This window comes from Sus scrofa, chromosome 6 (genome assembly GCF_054392235.1).
Source record: "Sus scrofa isolate SSC_HxYL_T2T_F1_AM1 chromosome 6, Sscrofa_HxYL_maternal_Yorkshire_Landrace_v2.0, whole genome shotgun sequence".
Taxonomy (NCBI): Eukaryota; Metazoa; Chordata; class Mammalia; order Artiodactyla; family Suidae; genus Sus; species Sus scrofa.
In genome coordinates this window covers 2,246,144-2,262,952 of record NC_139388.1, presented here as the reverse complement: position 1 = coordinate 2,262,952, position 16,809 = coordinate 2,246,144, and the positions used below count along the sequence as shown (strand labels likewise).

The window sequence follows — 16,809 nt, the reverse complement described above, 5'->3', positions numbered from 1 at the left end:
GCTTTTCTCTGAATAGGTGTTTCAGAAGTGATCGTTAATTTATTTAAATATGTAAATGATTGGACTAGAAAGCAAGTTTATTTTCTAATAATACAACTGGTAGTTTTAAAATAAAGCTGCTAGAATCTTTCTATTGTTTCTGATGCCAAAACTGGACCAAGCTATTTTAGTAAAATAAATATACCCTTTCTGAATTGTCAGAAGGCAGATTTCTCGAATTTCTCAAATATTTATGTGGGCAGGTGCAGAATTCGTGTTTCTTGTTCCTGTGAAAAGCCACAAGGGGCTTGGACAGCGTTGGTGGTGAGGTTGCAGGCCGCTGCCCGCTCTCCTTGAGCTGGCCTTGCTGGCCATGTGCTGTCTGTGGAGGCGGGACAGGGGTGGCCTTCTCCCCCCCCCCCCCCCCCCCGCCCCAGCTCACTTCCTGGCCTGCAGGTGGAGGGCAGTTCTTCCAGTCTGTCTGGTGTAATTAAGCCTGTGATTCTAGGTTCACTGAGGGTTTAGATCCTGAGTATTAAACCCAGTGCCAGACACAGAGTTGCCTAGTGTTTGCAGAAAAATTAACAAGCTCCCCGGAAGCTGGAGCCTCTTGAGCATTCCCGCCCTGGCGTTGAGACAGCGCCTCTGGCCGGCCCTTCCCGCCCACCTTTAGATCATGTGTCCACGTGGCTTTTCTGCAGGCGAGTGAAGGGATGTCGGGGAAAGGCGTGTGTCAGGCGCGTGCCACCGCTGCCGCCCTTCTAAACCATCCCTGCCCCGAGCTCTCTCTCTCCTCGCTCATCTCTTAGTCTGGGTTCCGAAACTTAGATGTGTGTTTGTTTTCTGCCCTTAACGACAGCCAGAAGCCCAGCCTCCCCGGCCCAGTGGTGACGGGATCACCCGGCCTCGCCTGGCGTTTGAGGACGTCACGTGGTTCAGGAGACGGGCAGTGGCCGTGGGCGCGTGGCGGGCAGGGCCTGCGAGTCACAGCCGGGCTGGCCTCTGGGCTCTGGTGCAGACCTTCAGCGAAGCCAGACCAGGCCGGCTGTCGTTCGTGGAGCCTCATGTGTACTCAGAGGCCAGCGTGTAAATATCAGGACATTTCAGAATAAACCTCACGAGAATCTTGAAACCGTGATGACCGTGGCTGGGACGTGACTTAAAGGCCCGCTGGCCCAGGACTCTTGGCGGGGAGTTTCCTCCTGCTGAAGGATGAGGCTGTTTGTGAACCTGATGTTTGTTCGACAGCCGTTAAGCCCTTTCACCACTGGGTCAGTCCTGCAGCCCCCGGGAGATCGGGGCTCACGGGCCGCTTGGTCAGGGTATAGCCGGGAAGCTGGGGACTTCAGCCCGGGCGGAGCCGCAGAGGCCGCGCCCGGGAGACGGGGGTCTGTCCTCCCTGCCTGGCGGGAGGCAGAGACCGCTGGGCCCCGGGCCTTCGCTGGGGGGGCCGGGGCCGGGGCCGGGCAGCGAGCTGAGCCAACACCCTGTCTTGCAGAGGACTACCCCAACGGCACGTGGCTGGGGGACGAGAACAACCCCGAGATGCGGGTGCGCTGCGCCATCATCCCCTCCGACATGCTGCACATCAGCACCAACTGCCGCACGGCCGAGAAGATGGCCCTCACGCTGCTGGACTACCTGTTCCACCGCGAGGTGCAGGCCGTGTCCAACCTGTCGGGCCAGGGCAAGCACGGCAAGAAGCAGCTCGACCCCCTCACCATCTACGGCATCCGCTGTGAGTGCTGCCACCCGGCCGGCCCCCGCGGGAAGCCTCCCCAGGGCCGGGCGTGCCTGGCCTGCGCGTCGCTGTGCGGGGGCTCCGGTCGCCGCGGTCGCCAGCCCGGCAGGGCTGTCGGAGGGGCCGCCTCCCTGAGGAAAGGCTACCGGGGCCCCGGGACCCTGGCCTCCCCTGTCCCAGGGCCGCCCTGGTGGAGGGAGGGCGGGACAGCTGGGCATCTGGGCTGACCTGGCCCTGGTGTCCTGACCTGGGTCCCCCGTGAGGCCAGGAGGTGGCCCGTGCTGGAGTCTGACGCCCGGAGGCGACTGTGACCGCTGCATGCTCTGGGGGCCACCTGGTTTCCGGGCTGCGGAGGCTGGTTTGCTGCCGTGGGCTTGTGCGGGGCGAGCAGCGCAGGCGTGGCTGCGGAGGCCAAGCGCAGCCCCGGTGCGTCTTGGTGGAGGCCGGCCGGCCGGCCTGCCGGCGTCCTTACGGGGCAGGGATTCCTGACACAAAGAACACACACTTGCTGTTTTTGTCACATGTGCCTTGCAGAGGGGCTGAGGCTGTGGGGGGGATGGGGGGGTTTCGTGGGTCTCAGCGGTCCGTGCTGGGGCCCAGCCTGGGGTTGGGGGCGCCGAGGTTCCAGCCTGAGAGCCGGGAGGAAGCTGTGGTCTGTGTGGGCTGCCGGTGGGAAGTGGAGGCCAGGGGCCTGGCTCATGGGTCCCCCTGCAGAGGCCTGAGCGCAGCCACAGGCTCCTCTCACCTGCGCCCGGGCTCCCCTGTGGGGCGCTGGCTCGGTGGCAAGTGACGGCACCCCCGGTGCCCGCGCTTGGAGGGTGACCGTTTCTGTTGTTCCCCCAGTCGCGGTCAAGGCAGGACTGTCACTTTAGGAAGTAAATGGAACCTATCCTCCGTGGCTGTGGTTTTCATTCCCCGTGGCAGATGAGCCCCACGCCCGCCTCAGGGGCGCAAGATGAGAGTCTGCGCCTTGGGTGCTGTCTCTTCTTCCTCCCACAGCGCCTCCCACCCTCCGTGGCCCGTCGGAGAGCTGGGAGCCTGGCCTTCGGGTTGGAAGCGCCAGTGTCCATGCTGGGTGTTCAGGGGCTGGGGAGGCAGCCAGCAGTGACAGGAGTCCGCTCAGACCTTTGGGGTCCCGGCAGCATCTGGGAGCCACTCCCGGGCATCTCTGGGGGTGGTGGGGGCCGTCGGGAGGCCCACGTGGCTTGTCCGAGGATGGGATGGGACAGATGGGACCCTGTGGCAGCAGCCAGGACGGGCCCGGTGGGGGACGGGGAGAGCAGCGCACACCTCCCCCGTCCCCAGAGTGACCCGGGCTGAGCGCCCACTGCTGTCGGGCAGAGCGCAGCCTCCTGGGCTTGATGTGGAGTGCCGGCAGGCCTGGGTCTTTGCGCTTTTTTTTGGCTTTTTAGGCCCCCCCCACATATGGAGGTTCCCAGACTAGGGATCTAACCGGAGCTGCAGCTGCCGGTCTACACCACAGCCACAATAACGTGGGATCTGAGCCGCATTTGTGACCTACACCACAGCTCACGGCAACGCCGGATCCTTAGCCCACTGAGCGAGGCCAGGGATCGAACCTGCATCCTCATGGATGCTAGTCGGATTCATTTCCATGGAGCCGTGGCGGGAGCTCCAGGCCTGGATCTTAGGGCTGGTCCTCACTCCTGACCGATGTGGAGCTGAGGGGAGGAGCCTCGCTTCATGAGGGTTTCTTAGGAGCCTCAGGTGCCCTGAGCTGCGACGCCTCAGCGAGTGCGGGATCCCCGTGAGGTCAGAGTGGTCTCTCTGTCTCTCGTCCTGAGGGCTTCCCTCCTTCCGCGCAGCTGAGCTGCCAGAGGAGATGGGCAGTCCAAGAAAGAGGCGGCTGCTGGCGGCTGGAGCTCTGCCCTGAGCTCTCTGCCCACCCACCGAGCCCACCCGCAGCTTCCCCAGCTCCAGTGGGGGCGTCTGTGCCGGCGGCTCCTTCGGGAGTTTTCTCGGCAGCCAGCATGGGGGCGTTGGCCGTGCAGTTGGAGTTTTGAGTTGCTGTTGGAAGGAAGTTTGTAATCGGATGTTTTAGAAGAATTTGAAAATGGGTAACATGGACCTGTAAGAATGTATGTTTTCCCTCTAGAGGATGTGAGCCAGGTTTTGAACTGGCAAGTTGGTTTTACAAAGTTGAAGTTAAGCTGTGATGGTTCTGCTCATTTTTTGTGCCTCACGCATCCCTACAAGTCGCGCAGGCAGCGTGTGGCCTCGCCTGTGCCCGGGGGCCCTGGGAAGGTGCTGCGCTTGAGTGGGAGGCGCGAGGGGCAGGGCGGTGGCGGCGTCTGCCCTGGGGCATGTGCCCAGGGAGGTGGCTGGGCACCTGCGTGATGGCCTCGTCTTGCTCACATGGGCTCCTCCACAACTGCGGGTGGTAGTGGGCCCCGGTAACTGCCCAGCGACAGCCTGTGCTGCTGCCGGGCGGGCTCTCCCGTAACCACAGCTGCAGGCGCCCTCTCGTCACAGAGGGTGCTGGCCACCGGCCGCAAGTTTGGGTGTCCACTGCACCTTGAGCCGCGCCGGCGTGTCCCACCCCTCGGTAGATAGCGAGAACAGCTCCGATGGTCTCAGGTGGCCTGAAGGCCAGCAGTGTCCCCTCACCCGATCCCTTTCCTCCGGGAGGCACGTGGGGCCCACGGGCGCGGCTTCCTCTTTCCGGCCCCTGCTTTCCCCGGCATCTGTTCTTTAGGATTCAGAAATCCTGGTGGCTGTTCTGCTTGGAGTCAAAGATGGCTTCGCCTGTGTTCACAGGAAGTCAAGACTTCTCAAGACAAAGGACATTTTGCTTTAACACAGGATTTAAGGAGACCGGCGCTTTCTCTGTTTTGATTGTTTCCAGGGTCTTTGGTCTCCGAAGAGCAGATTTGGGGGATTGGGCATCCGTTTATCTCTCAAGAGTTTCCAAACTTGGTGCTCTTAGTAGTCAAAACAGGAAGTTTTCCAGCTTAATCTTTTTATTATTAAATTTTTGAATTTCATCCATTTATTTTCCCGTTAATCAGTAAAGTTTCGTGACCAGCTGGAGAGGAGGTCACCCCATTGAAAGGCCTTTCTAGTGGTTCCCACGTCCCTGCTCTTCACTTTCTGGGGATTCAGCACAGGGAAGAGGTGACGTGGTCCAGGGAGCGGTGGGCAGGCTGGCAGGCTGGCAGGCAGGGGTCTCCACCTGCCGCCCGCCCTTGGCAGCCTCCCTGAGCGGGTTCCTCCCTAGCGGTAAGGGGCCTCGGACGCCTCGTCCCGCACCGTGAGCTTGCAGTGACGTGGGGGTGAGAGCGCGGTGTCCCGCTGAGCGCAGGACAGACGGCCGGAAGGCTGCAGTGGAGGCGTGGCGGGGGCATTGGGGGTGCGGGCTCTCCGGGGACGAAGGCTGCTCTGCCCTTGGGAGTTTGGTTCTGACAGAGGAGGCGGGTTCCGCGCACCTAGTCTCAAGGGGCCGCGGGGAGCCGGCCTTGGCTTTCAGGCGGTGAAAGCCTAAGCGTCTGTCCTGCGCCTGACCTTCCGGGCACTTGGCAGGTGTGAGCAGCACAAAGCGCCCGTGTGGGCAGCGCGGAAGGCCGCGGGCGGGGCGGGGGGCCCGGGGCAGGTGGGCAGGTTGAGGGCGGATGACTAGGTCCCGTGGGGGCCAAGGCGTGAGGGGAGTGGAGGGGCCGCCTGGCAGGGACCCTGCGGAGCGGGCTGGGGTCCGACGCGGGACCTCGCCTCTGCTCTGGGCGGTCAGGACCTTGGCGCCTGTAAGAACCGGGGGGCAGCGTGGGGCCCCCACCTCTGGCTCGCCGCCGCTTGCCTGGTGTGGGGAGCGTGTCCGACGGCGGAAAGTTAAAGCAAGTGGCCTCGCGCCCGACGCCCGGCCTCGGCTCACGCGGCCCCTCGGCCCTCTGCTCGCAGGTCACCTCTTCTACAAATTCGGCATCACGGAGTCGGACTGGTACCGCATCAAACAGAGCATCGACTCCAAGTGCCGGACGGCCTGGCGGCGGAAACAGCGAGGCCAGAGCCTGGCCGTCAAGAGCTTCTCCAGGAGAACCCCGTCCTCGTCCTCCTACGGCGCCTCGGGTAGGTGCGGGCGGGGCCGCGGGCGGCCCGGGCTCCCGGGAAGCGTCTCGCCGGAGGGCACCCTGGGCTCGGCGGAGGGCACCCTGGGCTTGTCCAGGGGCTGTGCCAGGACCACCGAGGGCGCTGCCCTGAGCGAGGAGCCTGCCGGTGCCTCCCTGTCCTTGTCGCCGTTTGCTCGGAGGCCACAGGCGAGTTGGGGTGAGTGCTGGGGGGCGATGCTCAGCTGCACGATGACGGGACCTGGGGCTTTCTTTCCAGCCCTGAGCGGAGGGCTTGTTTTTCCTGGCGAAGTTCACCAGGAGTGGCAGTAAGTCTGGCCTTGCTTGTCGCCCAAGATGGCTCAAAATACTTGAACAGAAGCGTCTTCAAGCTCCTGCAGCAGCTCCCCTGGCCACGGCCCTCAGAACGAGCCGTCACTGGGTTGGGCCGGGATGCGGAGGCAGCAGCAGGCAGTGCGACTGGAACCCTTGTCCTGGAGGCACTTAGGCGACAGACCAGGTCCCCTGGCGTGCGTGTGGGGCTGTGCGCTTTCCGAGCCAGACCCCAGCCGCGCGTTTCCCGTGTGGTTTCGCCCGTCGTCAGAACTTGGCCAGAACTTGCAGCGGCTCCTGAGGATCAGAGGTGCCCGGCTCCCCCTCCTGGGCTCAGTGCGTGGCCTGCTCGACGTCCCTCTGTGGGGAGGTGGCCCTTCTGTCACCTGGATCCTCCATGGGAGCAAGGCTGCCGTCGGGTCGCTAGGCGCTTGTCCAGGAGCGGGTGGGCTGTGTGGTCATGAGCGGCAGCCTGGGGACCAGGCACCAGCGTCATCCCCGGGGCCATGGGGCTTGTCCCAGTGGACGAGGCAGAGCCACGGGGCTCTGTCCAGATGCTCCCTCCAGGCAGTGAGCCCCAAGCGGGCTGGACCAGGTCGGGGCTGGGCCACTGGGCCGCCACCTTGAGTCTGCTTCCGACCTTGTTCCTGGGGACTCGGGTGGCCTTTCCCCTGGGTTTAAGCTCTGTCCCCGGTGGGTGACGTCATTGTTTATCTTTCCTCTCCGTGTTTTGTTTCTCTTCCACTTATTAGAGTTTCTTTCAGGGGAAGACAGGAATTCAGTTTAATGACAGTTGCGTGTCTGCAGTTCCTTTGTTTCTTTGTAAACATGTCAGCGTTTCTAAGAGGCTGTGTGTTGGAGCAGCTCCTGCGGCCCTGGGCCTCTGGTTCGTGAGGAACCACGAGGGCGGCTCCGTGTCTCAGGCGTGTCACTGGGACAGGGCTCCATGCAGAGCCCGTCAGCCGCCCCCAGGGGGCTGTGGAAGGTCCCCCGTGGCTTGCGAGAGGGGCTCCCCGGAGCAGGCCACACGTGTGTCCCCGGCTCAGAGGACGGGGACCCTTGCACCACGTGGCCGCCTCCTGCTGGGTGTCTCTGCTCGGGGGTCGGGCTGGGGGGTGGGGGGCTCCAGCGCAGCTTTTCAGGAAGCTCGTGAGGAGGTGGGCTCGGCACCAGTGCAGCCCTTGGCCTTGGCGCTGTGTGTCCGAGGACGAATGGGGCACGTTCTGGCTGTGAGACGGGCCGGGGCTGCTCTCCAGGCCTCGGGAAGCCCGCAGGAGGTCCCTTCTTGGGCCCTGCGGCGCAAGCAGGAATTCATTCTGCTGTTACCCAGCTTGTTTTGAAGTGCGTTGCTGTGTAACTTTCTGTTGATGTAATGTTTCTCTCTTTGAACGTCCGTCCTGCATCCTCGGCTAAACTCGGTGGCACTGGGTGGGAGAGGCCTGGGGGGCTCCTGGGCTGTGGCCTCTTTGCATCCTTGTGGCTGAACACATTGAGTCTGTGTTTAAGGCTCTTCTGGTGACAGACATAATCCAGGAACACGTTAATTTAGAATTGGTAGTAGTTCCCCCTGGGGTTGTCTTGTTTACTTTTGAATTATCAGCAGACAAAAGAGGAATTTCCAAGTCAGTGCTATAAGGGAGATTCTGAGCCCAGGCCAGTCTATTTAAAGCTGAGTTAGCACTGCCAACTTTCGAACACAAACCATAAAATCACTCGTTTCAAGGGATTTTTAAAAAATCAGTTTATTAAAACACATGTGTCTCACGCTCCTGTCTGGCCGCACCGCATAAACGTTCGTATGTGCTAGGGTGTGAGGTGGCTGCGTTTGGTCGTGTGAGACGCCAGAGGCACTGCTCCCCGCGGGTCACGGGGTGGGGGCCACGCAGGGCCCAGTGCTCTAGGGTCGCAGAGGAGCAGCTCCTGACGCTGCGCCGCCCGCCGGGCGAGCATGGCCGGCTCTCTGGCCCTGCGGGGAGGGGGCTTTGAGGGGCCGCCTCTGTGTGTCACTCTGCCAGGGGCTGCGGCCGTCCCTCCACCGGAGCCCTTGGCTCCGGCCGCTCGCCGTGGTATTTAGGGCATCCTTGATCACGAGCAGGTGGCTGAGGCTGGGGTTTTGCCCTGACTTTGGTGGCAGTATTAACTCTTCACTGTGGTGACAATGCTTTTTTTTTTTTGTCTTTTCTGGGGCCGCACCCATGGTTTATGGAGGTTCCCAGGCTAGGGGTCTCATTGGAGCTGCAGCTGCTGGTCTGCACCACAGCCACAGCAACGCAGGATCCAAGCCACGTCTGCAACCTACACCACAGCTCATGGCAGCGCCGGATCCTTAGCCCACTGAGTGAGACCAGGGATGGAACCTGCAGTCTCATGGTTCCCAGTCGATGTGTTACCCACTGCGCCACAGCGGGGACTTCGTGACAGTGCTTTCTAAAAGGCGCTCACTGGGACCTGGAGTTCCCGCTGTGGCGCACCCGCAGCAGTGGCATCTCTGCAGCACCAGGGCGCAGGTTGGATCCTCTGCTTGGCACAGTGGGTTGAAGGAGCCGGTGTTGCCCCAGCTGTGGTGTTGTTCACAATTGCAGCTCTCATCTGACCCCCTGGCCTGGGAATTCCGTATGCTGAGGGTGTGGCCAAAAAAGAAAAGAAAAAAAAAAGGCACTGAGTGAGACCTCTGCCTTAGCATTTTGATGCCCGCCCCGCAGCTGTTCAAAATACGTGGGAAGTCTCTGCGTCGGCGATGAGGCACTTTCTGTCTGTCTTTGCTCTCCTTCCAGCGGAACCAGCGTTCCACTGGTCACAGAATTTTGTCCTAATGTCACGTTTATACCTTTAGAAGTTTTTTGCTTAATCCATTCTTTGCAATAAAAATATGTATATACGTTGAAAATTAAGACTTTCCCCCAAGTCTCTAATATCATACGTGTTTAAGAAAATTCTTCTTGTCGAGATAGCGTTATAGCTGAAATGAACATACAACACGTGGAAACAGGCGTCTCTCATTTCGGATTAAATGTAGCAAGTAAACTTTTGTGGGAAATGGACCTTTAAGGGAGTGGGGCTTTTTTTGCTGGTTGTCTCCTCTGTGGACAGATGCTGCTTTTCTCTGGTCTGAAACGTAGTATCACCTTGGTTCCCATTTTGCACTTTTGTCCCTGTGTCTGGGGGGCTTGGGTGTGTGTGAGTGGGTGGGAATCGTCAGAGTTTGTGGGCAGCCGTCCACGTGCTGCTGCGGAGCGGCGCGGGGGCGACGGGGGGGCCTGGGGGGAAGACCCTCCTTCCTCCCGGGGAGGGGGGGCAGGAGGGCAGTGGGGGTGAGTGCGGCCCGCCGGGCTGACTGCTCAGGACCTCAGGCTGTGCGCCTCTCCCCACAGAGACCCTGATGAGCACGCCGCCCCCCGCCAGCGAGCTGCAGCAGCCCCCGCCGCAGGCCCTGCACTACGCCCTGGCCAATGCCCAGCAGGTCCAGATCCACCAGATCGGCGAGGACGGACAGGTCCAAGTAGTATGTACCTTCTCGCCAATCCGCCTCCGCGGCAGGGTGGGGTGGGGGAGGGGGGAGGGCCACGACCAGCTTTCCCGGCGTTTCTGGACCCCGCTGACCCGCCCAGGGTGAGCTCGCAGGGCCACGTCCCAGATGTCCCTGCCGGCCCTGCGCGGCTCCCCTGCCTGGGGCTGTGCCCCGTGGCCTCTGTCCGGCTGTTTGCCCATCCCTGCCTCTAGCTGGTCCTCCTGGGAAATGAACAGGCCATGGGTATCTTCTCAGTCCAGAAGCACAGGCACCTCACTGTGGGGCAACACCTTGGTTCTGGGCCAGCGGAGAAAGCTGGGGGCCTTGGTCACCGTGGGAGCCCCCAGCCGGCCTTGCCCACCTCGGGCACTGCGGGCCCAGGCGGGAGTTCCTCCGGCCCCGCGTGGGTCCCGTGGCCGAGGAGGGCGGGGGGCTCCCCCTGGAGACCTGCCTCCCAGCCCAGGGGCCTGGGCCTGAAGCTGCCCCGGGCCGCTGTCTGGGAAGGGGGCGTCCAGGAGCGCTGCGCCCACTCCCAGAGGTTCTTCTGCCAGGGAGGTGGAGCCACTGTCAGCAGTGAGGTCTTTGCTTAAGTGACAGTCACAGCGGCGGCGGGGACGCCTGTGTCGTGAGTGAGGAAGGTCTTTGGAAGAGTTCCAGGTGCGGGGAGCTTTGATGCAGGCTTTACACAGACACGGGAGAGTGAAAGCTCTAGAAAACTCTACAGCAGTGCATTTTAAGATCCGTGTGGTGAGGGTGGACCTTTGAATAAGCGGTGCCTGTGCGTATCGTTGAGCTCAGCCGAGGTTTCCGGGAGTTACTTGGCTGTGCACACACGTCCCTGCATTTTCGGTGGAATCTTTGGTCTTTGGAACCACGTTTATTACTGTTTATTTCCGCGGTTTAAACGGTCAGGGAGGAGTTGCCAGACCTGTTTTCCATGTGGACGTGGACACCACAGCCACCCACCCAGTCTCCTTGTCACAGGCTGCGTAGCCTCCAGCCCCCCGGGTCATCTGGAGGCTCTGCCCGTTAGTCCATGAGGTTTCTGGTCCCTCTGAGTTGATAATACAATTTTTTTTTTTTTTAATTTTAGGGCTGCACCCGCAGCATATGGAGGTTCCCAGGCTAGTGGTTGAATTGGAGCTGCAGCTGCCAGCCTACCCCCCAGCCACAGCAACACGGGATCCCCGCTGCATTGGCACCCTACACTGCAGAAGACCACTGCAGCTCGTGGCAGCGCTGGGTCCTCAACCCATGAGCGAGGCCAGGGATCGAACCTGCATCCTCATGGATGCTAGTTGGTTTCGTGACCCGCTGAGCCAGCGTGGGAACTCTCTTCCCTCCCAAGAGTTTTCTTTTTCAGTGTCCTTTCCACATGCACATTTGCTTGTTTCATCACAGTTGAAGCTTTACCCAGGGTTTCCTAGCCCCCTGTCCCCTCAGGAGTCACCGCAGTGTCGTAGCCTTAGAGTGTCCCTCGGGAGTTGCTCACGCCACGCCCGTGCCCCCCGGGACTGGCGGTCGGGCCGCGGGGAGGCCGTCCTTGTGAGCCCGGCTCTGAGTCCCCTCTGATGCTCCTTCCCTGCCGTCCTCTTCTCTGCGGATCCCGCAGGGCCACCTCCACATCGCCCAGGTGCCGCAGGGAGAGCAGGTGCAGATCACGCAGGACAGTGAGGTGAGTCTGGCCACCCGCCCAGCCCCCGCCCACGGCCCCCGCGTGCAGCTGGCCTTGTCCAGTGGGGTGGACAGCCAGGCGTCCCCACCAGGGGCACAGACTCGGCCCAGCCCGCCCCCCGAGCCTGTGCGTCCTGCTGTGCACGGCCCCCGCTGCGGTTCTTGGTGAAGACTTGCTCCTGGCCGGGCTGCCCGCGGAACGCCCCTGCCCCCCGCTTCGCGTCGGAGATGGAGGCCTGTGCTCCCAGCACAGCTCCAGCCCGGAGGGGCCAGGGAGCACATGCCGTGGGCCTGCCCCTGCGGCCGTGGCCTCACCTGTTCTCATCTCCAAGAGCCTGGCTCTGTGAGCCCAGTGCCCCTGCCCACCTAGAGGGAGGTGGGGATGCTGGTGAGAGCGGGACTAGGCCCTGTGAGGGTCGGAGCAGCCCCCGTGGCTCTGCCCAGCTCCCGGGTGTCCTCGTTGGTGTCACTCTTCCTTCGGGGTCGGGGAGGGGGGGAGGCATGGGGTTTCCTCCTGCAGCACAGCGGGCACGTGCCAGCGGCTGTGAGGATTGGCCTGTGAAGGGCAGGTGGACCTTCAGATGGGGAAGGTCCGTGGGTCATGGCGCTGATGCTCTGAGCTCCGGGCAGTGGCCGTCCAGTGTTTCCTGCACTGGGTCCTGGCCCCACCCCCGGAAGTGTGGGTGGAGCTAAGGACCCTGCACCTGCCGCCGCCCTGGGGGTCTCAGGAACGGGTCAGTGTCCTGCTACCCTCCTGAGTCGGCAGAGCGCCTCTCTGGAGAGCCCTCTGGGGAAGCCCCAGGCTAGTCCAGGTGCCCAGTGGCCCCTCGCGGTCTGGCCACTTCCCGGGCTGCTTTCCTTAGATAGGTGACGGCAGTGCTAGACCCTGGGCTATGGTGGGGCTGGGGTGGTCGTGAGCGCTGGCCGAGCGCCGTGCTGTGTGGGTGGCCTGTGGGCTGCACGGCTGCGGGAAGGCAGGAGTGAGGGGCCCTGGTGGCGCAGGGCAGTGGCTGCCCTGGGGGAGCAGGTAAGGAGAAAGCCCCACCCGCTTTGGACCCCCAGCCCCGCAGTCAGAGGGAAGAGGCCGAGCAGGTTCTGGGGGGCTGGGAGGATGTGCTGAGTGAGCCCCCCAAGTGGTCAGATGAGGGGATTCACTCACATGGCCAGGTGGGTGGACCGGGCGGCGGAGAGGAGCAGCGCACGGGGGCGAGGAGGTCCTGGGAGACGTGAGCAGGCTTCGTTGTGCATCACGTGGGGCCGGCAGGTGTGTGTGTGTCTGTGTGCTTGTGCGGTTGGGTACATGCACGCATGTGCACACGTGAGCTCACACAGAGCAGCAGCAGAAGTGGGGGGTGGGGCCTCCAAGTTACACTCTCCCTTGGGGGCAGGGAAGTGTCCCAACCGGCATGTCATGCTTCCTGGGGGCCACTCGAAAGGAAGGACAGTTAATGCGGTAGGCAGAGGAGAAAGCAGCGCACGTCCGCTTGCATACTGTTTCTGCTAAAAAACATCGTTTCAGTACTTCCTGAATTTCAATTTTTATTACCAGCTTCACCCTTTTCTCAGTTTCCATAACCGAATCCCTCATCTGTGTAATTCAGTGTTCTTTGCTTCCGCTAGGAGTTGAACGCACTGAATTAGGAGACATTGCTGATGGTATAATGATTACTCTGTAGTAAGTCACAATATGCAATTAGTCTTCTTGTCGCAGTAAGACTCTGCCTTTTTCATTTAAGAGTTAGGTAGTTATTTTATCAGAACGCAGATATCTGTAAAGAGACATTTAGCAGCGCCTGCCAGACTGGAAACTGCTCTTATTGTTCTTAAACGGATGAAAATGACTTTCCAGCTGGGAGACCCCAGTAGGCTTGCGCTCTGCCCAAGTGCGTTGTGTCCCGTCGACCTGCTTGTGACGACGCCCTGGATTGTATCAGTGTGGGAGGCGGGCAGCGGGGCCGAGGGACACAGGACCTTACTACATAGCTTTTGATTCTTCTTCTGAGTCTACAGTGGCTTCAATGTAGAACGTTGGGGAAAAAATGACATTTTCATTTGGGGTCAGGGTAGGGGGATGGGCACCGTGTTTGGGGTTTTTTTTAATTGATTTGGTTTGGGGTATTTTTGTTGTTTTACAAGAAAAAAAAAAAATAGCTGTGAGCCCAGCTAAAGTCTTTTGGGTTTTGGCCACAAGCGGTCCCGTGTTTGCAGCGCGCGTGTGCTCCGGTGGTCCTCGCGAGGGCATGGGGATGCGCCTGCCGCGGTCACACTGCGCCTTGGTCTTGTCCTGACGGCTCCTTCTCTCCTCCGTGCTGCAGGGCAATCTACAGATCCACCACGTGGGACAAGACGGACAGGTAAGGGCTCTCCTGCGCCGCCCAGACCTGCTCGCCGTGGCGGGGCCCAGGCGGGGCGGTGGGGAGGCGCAGCAGCCGCGGAAACCCCGGCCCGGGGACGCGGCGTGGACAGCGGGCTCCGGGCTCTGCGCTGAGCCGTCTGAAGGGGCAGGTTCTGCTCGCGTGCGCGACTGTCAGGTGCCAGCCGCCGCCTTTCTTCCTGGGGCGAGAGAGACACGAAAGCCGGGCGGAGCGCACCGGAAGTGAATCCTCCAGCAGGTGACGTGCCGACGGAGGCCCCTTAGGGTGGGGTTTGCTTTCTGAGACGGAGCGGGGTTGCTGGTGGTCTCGAGGGTTTACGTTCTCGTGTCCTCGGAAGAGTTTCTGTTAAAGAGACACCGATGGCCTTGGGTGATTACGGAGGGGAGGCTGGAGGGGCTTCCTCTTGTGGAAACACGTCAGCCGTGAGCACGGAGCGGACCTGCTCTCCAGTTGATAATCCGTGTTACTCTCAAAGCCAAGCGCACGCTCCCCTCTGGAAACTGCGTGCTGCTGTGCCCTCGCCAGGGCCTGCCGTCCACCTCAGGCCTGCCCGACGTGCGACGTGTCCCCGCACCGTCCGTCACACCCCGCAGGGGCCGCGTGGATGCTCACTTTAGACTGGAGGTTCTTAGGTGAAGGTTTCCTCTTAGCAGAGGCATGAGGTTTGAATCGGAGTCCTAGAGCAGCATTAATACATAGATGTGGCTGCCTCGGGAAAGAACCAAAAGCCGAAGAAATGCGCGGTGTTTACAGGGCCCACCCATGTGGCCCAAAACCCACATCGAGAGTCTCGCTGTCTTGACCGTGGGCCTTGGGGAGGCAGCTTGGCTGATGGCGAAAGTCGTGCCGAGGTTATGATTGGCGTACGTTGTTAAGTGACTACTGACCTGTTAGAACAGCCTTGGAAAGTCCTTTCCTGAATTTAATAAGCTGAGCGTTTTAAAAATCTAGACTTATGCAATTTCTGAGAAGTTTTGTGTTCTCTTCATCTCGTTTTGGGGGGTGCTTAAGAAAACAAAGCACAGACCTAAGCATTTAACACCTCAGAAGCAGCCTGGTGTTGGGTGCGTGGCAGCTGCTGCTGGCTGACCTCAGGGTCCCCCTGGACGTTCCAGGGGCCCGCCCCGTGCAGGCGGCCAGTGGAGAGTGGGGCCGCGCCTTGAGCCCCCACCGTCACCTCCACGGGCATCACCCTGAGCGGTCATCAGCTCCGAGGGGTCATGGCGAGCTGTGCTGTGGTCAGCCCTCTGCCCCTCTCTGTGGAGACTGAAGTGGCCGTGCCCCCTCTGCCCAGCCCGTGACGCCGTGTTGCGGGGGGGGGGGGTGACTAGAGCTCTGAAGTGTGGGAGAGGAGCCCACCCATGTGTGGGCTGGGTCTGCTGGAACGCGGGAACCTCGGTTGGCTCTCTCTCTGTACTGGGGAGGTTTTCAGCCACGTGGGCGCTTTGGGCCTCGTCCTGCTGCCTACCTTGTGGTTTACGAGATGGTTTAGTGCTGTTCCAACCGGGCACGCGTATTGGTAGATTTGTATTTTCTTACAGCTGCGGCTCATGTCGTCTCAGATGTGTGTGAACTGTGAGCGCAGACTGTGTCTGTCACAGGCCGGACAGTGTCAGGACACGTGTAAAGCCGAGGGAGGTGTGTGTCCTCATAGAGCCCGTCTCCAGAATAGCATGTGTGACACGCGCACACGTGCGCACACACACGCACCCGGCTCACGTGGTTCAGACAGGGTCCGGCCACACGGCAGCGCACCCACGGCCCTCTCCTCTCGTCCCCTGTGACGGAACTGCACCCGCATCAACCAAACAGCTTTGGCAGGAGTTCCCACTTTAGTGCAGTGGGTTAAGAATTAGCATTGCTGCAGCTGTGGCTTGGATTCCATCTCTGGCCCGGGAACTTCCATAGGCTGTGGGTGTGGCCCCCCAAAAAGTCTTAATTAAAAAACCTAGCCTTGACATTCTGAAGGCTTTCGAGCCTCTGTTGACTCTTTTGGCATTTGTGTCCCACCTTATACTTTACTTAAATGTAAATTTTAGTAGCTTTCAAAATTTTTTCCATAAAATGAGGCCTCATAAACCCAGCTGGGAAAACCATCAGCCGGGCGGGGTGTATCCTCCTCTACGGGCAGGACTTTGGGGGTGGCCGTGCCAAGTGCCTTTACCTGCAGCAGCTCAGCGGGCGCTGCCAGGCGGGGCTTCCGGCCCCTTCTACTGCCTGTCACGCGGGGAGCACGGGCTCAGCCTTGGAGACAGCATCCACTGTGTCCCTTCACTTCTAAGGAGGACATTTCCTTGAGGAAAATAGCTGCCTGCTCTGCTGGCCAGAGCCCAGCTGGCGCAGCGCCGAGGTGGCTCAGGGAGCGAATCCTGATGGAAAAGCCTTCTTGCCCAGAAGCGGTGGGAGCGTGTTGTTGAAACCATACAGGGTCAGGCGTGGCGAGAGTTTGGTGTCGACTGGTTCTGAAAACTACTCTAGAAAAGTCGCAAACCACGTGCGGGTCTCAGGGAAGCTGAGCGTGACCCTTTGGCTGACCCCTGTCCCCTGCTGGCTCGGCCAGCCTGGGTGGGACCTGGGCCTTGGGATCTGCTGCCACCGGCTCCGTTCCTCAGGCACCTAGTGGTCCCCAGAGGCGGCTCGATAGATGGAGCAAGCAGGCCAGCTGGGGCCAGCGCCTGGCGCCAGGACGCCTGGCTCACAGCCCCTGGGACTGTGGCAGTGAGCAAGGCGGTTTCAGGCGTGGCAGGTGACAGCCAGTGAGTGACAGTGGTGTGTTAATCCAGGCCTGTCATTTGTCCTGGAGTCGTGATGAACACGCCTGTTGAAGGTCAGACGAGGCCAGAGGCTGGACCAGATCTGGGCTGGGGAGGAGAGTGGCCTTGTTCAGAAGCCGGGCCAGGTGGTCACTGAGAGGCCCCTTTCCGGGACCCGGGGTGGTTGGAATGATGACGTCTGCGAGGGCGCGTAGCGGCTGAGGCTGAGGAGCTTCTCAGGAAGACCCCGAAGGCCCTTCTGCGTCTCTGGACGCACTGCCCGTGGCCCTGAGCCCCGTGGCCAGGCCCACCTCAAGGGCTTTGACTCCAGGTACTCGAGGGAGGGGTGACGGGCCTTAAAATTTGAGGGTCCCGCGTGGATCCGTTT

At 61.0% G+C, this 16,809-nt stretch overlaps 1 protein-coding gene across 16 annotated transcripts in view; it reads left to right on the top strand.

The window, feature by feature from the left end:
• The window catches only part of BANP (BTG3 associated nuclear protein), a 74,370-nt gene that overhangs the window by 47,846 nt on the left and 9,715 nt on the right, over positions 1–16,809 (top strand). For 7 of the 16 annotated variants that reach the window (XM_084958391.1, XM_084958384.1, XM_084958388.1 and 4 more), the window contains 5 exons: positions 1,478–1,717; positions 5,633–5,800; positions 9,483–9,613; positions 11,223–11,294; positions 13,609–13,647. In XM_084958391.1, the coding sequence (XP_084814517.1) occupies positions 1,478–1,717; positions 5,633–5,800; positions 9,483–9,613; positions 11,223–11,294; positions 13,609–13,647 (650 nt within the window). 16 annotated transcript variants of the gene reach the window in all.